At 43.9% G+C, this 6,302-nt stretch overlaps 1 protein-coding gene across 1 annotated transcript in view; it reads left to right on the forward strand.

Moving 5' to 3' along the window:
- Positions 1-664: 664 nt before the first annotated feature.
- Positions 665-6,302, forward strand: part of CUNH11orf53 (chromosome unknown C11orf53 homolog) — a gene marked incomplete at its 5' end in the record, with an annotated part of 38,118 nt that continues 32,480 nt past the window's right edge. Inside the window, one exon of the mRNA XM_013006261.2 lies at positions 665-778. Coding sequence (XP_012861715.2) covers positions 665-778 — 114 coding nt within the window. The remainder of the gene's footprint in view (positions 779-6,302) is intronic.

Below are 6,302 nucleotides of genomic sequence, written 5' to 3' on the forward strand. Positions count from 1 at the left end.
AGAAAACATTCTTCCCAAGGGGTTGAAGATCATTCTGTCAAAGATAGAACAGATCCATTCACTGTTTCTTCTGGAAGCAAAACTAGAATTGGCAACCATGAAGTCGATCGTAAGACACAAAATGAAAAAGAACCAGCAATTCTCAGGTTGTGCTTGCTCGGTGTGCTGCCAGCTCCACGAACAGCGGGAGGAAGGGCTGCCCGGTCCATGAGCAGTTCTCAGGTCAGACAGCTGTCATCCACAGGGGTTTTCACTGACCGGCTTCTGGGTCGTCCTTCCTGGTCTACTTTAGGATGAAATCGAAGTTGAAACCCGTAGAGCACCGGGGCACGATGCACGTCTCCACTGGCAGATGGGTGGTGGTCTGTGCCTGAGTTGCCTTGGCCAGGAATCTGCATGGAAAGCAAGAATTCTACCACCGGCCCGCGTGGTCCCCAGTAAAAGGCTAGCACAACCCCGGCTGCCTCTCTGGGTCCTGGGCTGCTTCACCTGAAGGTCATAGAGATGGGAGCTAAGTGGTTTCTGTTGAAATTAAAACCACTTCCAATTCAAGAATCCTATCACGCTCATGAGCAAAGACCATCAAAATGCCCTTGAATATGTCCCTCCAAAGGTTAATGTAGTCAAGCCACTCTGATTGTTAACAATTCCTTCTCATCTGTGTTCAGTCCCAGGTGACTACAGCAAACGAGTGTACCAGGGTGTGAGAGTGAAACACACAGTCAAGGATCTACTGGCAGAAAAACGATCCAGGCAGACAAGTAATTCGAGATATAATGTAAGTGCCCGTTCAATGCATTGTCAAGTGTCTGGGGTAGTTTATTCCTCTCGGTCTTATCCACACCCCGATATCCGCCCCAGTGGGTCTGAGATTGGCACTAGCAGTGCTCTGCTTCAGCAGGAGGGTGCTATAATTACTTGGGTTTCTCATGGTGCGTCCTGATGGCTCACCTTTCCCTTGCTTAGCATCTCCTGTTTCTCACTTAGTGGTGCCAATGCGGACGTAGCACTCCTTTCTATTGCCTCTTCGTGCCTGTCCATTTTACACGGCTTTTCATCTCCTTTTTGGAATAAGATAAGAGTTTCTTTATCTCTGTTTGTCGACTATTGATTAGATGCCCTTGGAAATGGAGTTGGTTTTCCTCATAACTGCATGCCACATAAATCACAGTGAGGAAATGCTAACTAACGTGCCTCTTGTTGGGAGAGCCAGAGCAGCCCGAGAGCCATCACCCAGCCACCCACTAGCCCTGCCCGAGACAGGCCCGGGACAAGTCACTTTCTGCCCTGGGTCCAACCTGAAGTGAGTCTGTCAAAATCACCTCCTGGGTCCCTTCCAGCCATTAAACTCTCTGACTATTATTAGCACTCCTGACTATTATTAGCACTCTGGCACACCTGTCAAGCTACAGTTTACCATTGCACAGATTCCATGATCTTGTAAAGTGACCACCCGGCTAAGGGGCCATGAAAAGATGGGATGGCCTGACTTTTTCATCTCTTCCCAGCAATGAATTAACCCTGGCTCTGTTAGTGGGAATAATGCTGACAATTGCACACAAACTCATGACAGTTGAGTTAATTCTGACTCTTGGAAGCCCTATAGGATGGGCCAATGGGAAGCCCAATGGGCTTCTGAGACTGTAAATCGTTATGGGAGTAGAAAGCCTTGTCTTTCTCCTGCAGAGTGGCTGATGGTTCGAACCAGGAACCTCATGGTTAGCAGTCCAAAGGGTAACCCACTATCCCACCAAGGTGCCTTGCTGACAATTAGCAAGAGGTTATTTTAAAGCAGACATGGAGACAACTCAGAGAAAAATCATAACTGTAACACTCACCATCAGATATTTTAAATCCTAATAAGAAATGGCACAAGTCTAAAACCTTTTCTTCCAATCAGGTCTTTATAAAAGACCTGTGCCTAAAATAGTTAAGTCCGTATATACTCGAGTATAAGCTGACCTGAAAATTTCAAACTAAACTTTACATTGTGAAATTTTAGTTTGAAAATTTCGGATCAGCTTATACTCGAGTATACACGTAATTACATTCAGACCTCCAAAAATAATTCTAGAATGGAAATAGCATTTAGCTACCAACATCAGTCTATGATGGGCATATGTTGGGATATAACTAGATGCCCCAAACATGCCCAAGAAAAAATGAAGCAAACATGTCCAATACCTAGCATAGGGGCTAGTACACAACAGACACAGCTACTGGCTCTTCCAACATACCTACTGAGAAGGTCAACACCATGCTCAACACTACTCCAAAAACAAGCTGCCAGCACTTGTTTCAAGTGGACAACCTCGTGACACCTGTTATCATACACCTTCTGCTTTCCTTTCTTTGAAACCGCCTCTTCTTTTCCCGTTCAACAAGTGGAATTCAGCTAATACAGAAAAATCCGAATGATTGGATCCTAGTATATTGTTTCTCAGAAGGCTGCCCAGAATCATCTAGAAGGTGTGTTGAACTATCAATGCAAACCCAGTATTAAGGGGAGGGGGACAGAGAGAATGGAAAGAATTCAAAGTCAACTAGAAACAGACCACAGCTTCAAGTGAAAGTAAAGTTGATTACCTGGCTACCAGATGAGAGAGCAATTGAAACATGAAATTTGATCAGAATTTCCAGGCAAACCGTGCGTTGGGAAGACAAGGCTCACATGTAAGAACAATACTTGCCGTCAAGGAGCAGACCTTGTATCTATCCTCCCGCCGTGAACAAGGAGGATGTCATGGTCATGAATCATGCTGTTGCTGTTGTTGTTGTATGCCATCAATCTGATATCTTTGGAGTCACAGCACCCCACGTGACAAAGTAGAACTGCCCCCAGGACTTTCTCGGCTGCACTCTTTACAGAAACAGATCTCTAGGTCTTTCTCCCGGAGAACTGCTACCTGGGTTCAAACCACCAACCTTCCGGTTAGCAGCTGAGCACTTAACTGTTGGTGTCACCAGGGTTTCCTTGTCATTCATAATACCTATAACCAGAGGCAGTTCTACCTTCTCCTACAGAGTCGTTACAAGCTGGCATCGACTCGAGGACAGTGAGTTTGAATTTGAGGTTTTGATATACAAATGATAAGATTCTATTAACTTCATTTTACATTGAATTTTTTTAAATTTTCTTTTAAAAATACCAAAAACAGCAAATTCACTGCCATCAAGGTGATTCCAACTCATAGCAATGCTGTAGGACAAAGTAGAACTGCCCCTGTGGGTCTCCAAGTCTGTTACTCCTTACAGGAGTAGAAAGCCTCATCTTTCTCCCACAGAGCAGCTGGTGATTTTGAACTACCAACCTTGTGGTTAGCAGCCCAACATATAACCTGACACCCGGGCTACACCCATCACCAGGGTTCCTACCAAATCAACCTCAACTCATGTTGAGAAGTGGCAGATATAGAGAATTTGTTCTTTAAAAATTGCTTACTATAACATCCTACTCAAAATCTGTGATTATCAAAACCACCACCACAACGAAAATCTGTGATTATCAAGTACTGTCTCCTCTTATTACTATTTTATGTTATGAATTATAACAATATACACAATTAATTAAAAGTCACATTATCTGGGCCCTGTCTCATGCCTACTGTCAGAATTTCTGGGCTAGGGCCAGGGGATGGCTAATTTTAACAAGTTCCTTGGGTGAGTCAAAACCTTTCCCACACAGCATAGAGCAAGTGTCCAAACCTCCCACGTCACACTTGGTGTCCTTTGCTTTCCCTTATTGAGTTTTTGCTATTGGGATTGTGCTACAGAGCAAGACAGTACAGGAAACGCATAATACATATCTGGCACCATTATGCCCTACGTAACCTCATGGAAAGAGAAAATGTTTGTGCATTTGAAAATATGTAAGACCATCCAACCAAGTGTTGGGTCAGTCTCCATGACCCTGAGACCAGAAGAAGCAGATGGTGCTTGGCTCCCACAACCAACTGCTCTGAAAAGGTCCACGTGAAAAGATCGTGGGAGAACGATGTGGAACAAAGCTTGAAATTATGAAGGAGACGGTGCCTGGTGCTCAGATGGAGACCGGTGGGACCCTTGAGAGCTTTGGCCTTTGGTAACCCTTCAGGTCTAGAAGCGAACTGTGGCTCAATCTTCAGCCAAACAACAAACAATTCTATATGGAAATCAACAACACTAATGAGGTGTGCCGCCTGAGAATAATCGACCACTTAGAACACTTACCAGAGTAAAAAGCCCAGGTGGGTTGGAGAAGAGAAGAAAGAGGAAGGGAAAGAGGAAACAGAGTTCCCCCGAAAGAATTGTAACGAGTGAGATGAAACAGCAGGGGTATAAATCGTTGAGTGTAAAACTGAGGATCAGCTCTGAAAACCTTCGCCTAATGTGCAATAAAAAGCTTTTGAAAACTGAATCATTGAGACTCAAAGTCTTGATACATGTGACAATATAGATGGAGACATTATGCTGACAGAAATAAGTCCCCATCACAAAAGGAAGGAGATGATTTTATCGCATTTATATAATATATCAAAGGAAAGGCAAATGTATGGAGATCAAAGTTTATTCGTGGTTACTAGGCATGGGAGGATAGGCCAAACCCAAGCCAAACTCTGCCATTGAATCAACGCGGACTCATAGCGACCCCACAGAACAGAGTAGAGGTGTCCCTGGGGGTTTCCAAGACTGTCACTGTTTCCTGGAGTAGAAAGCCTCATCTCTCTCCAACAGAGCTGCTGGTGGTTTCCACCTGCTGACCATATGGCTCAAAACCCAAGGTGTAACCACTACCTCACCAGAGCTCCAGATGATAGAAGGAAGGGGGGAATGAAAGCTAATGGTGATTGAGAAATTGCATTGATTGAGGGCAGCACAGCTGATTATTATGATTTAAAAGTTGTACATGTACATCTATAAAAAATGGAATTGGCAAAAGTGGTGTGGTAGTTATATTTACAGACCTAGGGTAGGAAATAACGTTTAGGGTCATGGTTTCCTGGGACATCCTCATTACTTGGCCTCTGCTATACCTCTGTCCCTAGTGCCTGGGGTTTTAAAGGCTTGCAAGAAGCCATCGGGGCATAATAATGTATCTCTATTAACCTGCAGCAACAGAGAGGAGGAGGAGCAGGATACGGACTGTGTGGTTCATGGCCTCCATGAACAACTAACTGCCCCCTTTGCCCTGAGACAAGAAGGACAGATTACACTGAAGATCTTGATCAAGGACTCCATAGAACAACACCGATTTAAAGGGAGGAAACGCAGGACAGAATTTCTCATTTTCATGAACTCTAGACTTTCTGGAGTCATGGAGGGCGAATGAACTGTGGAAACGTTGCCTGAGATCATCTTTAAACCTCAAACCCAAAACATCCCCTAAGTCTTCCATAACAAGCAGAACCACCCTTGGGCATTATGCTCTTCTGGGTAGGGGGGAACTATCTATATGGAATCACATTGACAACAGCAACTTGGGGGATGAGGTGGGGAGCTGCAGGGACAGGAACTTCTGCCTACGAGGGAGGAACAACTCAGAAAGGGAAGGTGAGAATGGAAGCACAACTCAGAAAGCGTCACTGAACGGAGACACGACAGGGCTGCGGAACGGACAGAGGCTTTGCTGGGTCCTCTCCCAGCAACAACAAGTTACATAAGATTAAGGGGAAAAGACCACGTTCTAGGGAATGATAAGCCCAGACACCACAGCCACAGGATAAGAAGGCTGTAATAATGCTCACATAAAGACAACTTAAAGCAGACTTCCTGGTATATGATCTCATTAGATAGACACAATAATCCCTGAAGATAGATATGTGTGCTATTTTCCATTTTATTAATTTAAAAAGTTGAGAACAACAGAAAGGAAGTGATTGTTTCTAAGCATAGTTAATAAGATAAACATGTGCCAGGTCTTGTGACTTCATTTACACAATGCTGTATGAATCCATCTTTATCACATTTTTCCCTGAAGAGCACTTGGTTTTTGATATTACAAAATGTATTTCACATTTTTTTACAGTAGAAGTCTTTGTGGGGAGGCAGGGTTTGGGACTGGCAGGGGCGAAGACCAACAACCTTGATCAAAAGAGACTTCCACCCAAGACTGGAAATTAAAATCCCTTCTATACATTTTTCATTATCATTCTGTTGTTTTTTAAAACATCTATGATTGTGCATATTTGGTTAAATAACGGCTCTTTCTTTCTCAAAAATTTCTGGGTCATTTTTCATCATAATACTAGACCTTCTACCATAGTGAATGATGGGGGGAGTGCGGAGTGGAGATCCAAAGCCCATTAGTAGGCCACTGGAGATCC

Source organism: Echinops telfairi, unplaced genomic scaffold (assembly GCF_000313985.2).
Source record: "Echinops telfairi isolate 266 unplaced genomic scaffold, ASM31398v2 ScPeMD7_7421;HRSCAF=8459, whole genome shotgun sequence".
Taxonomy (NCBI): domain Eukaryota; kingdom Metazoa; phylum Chordata; class Mammalia; order Afrosoricida; family Tenrecidae; genus Echinops; species Echinops telfairi.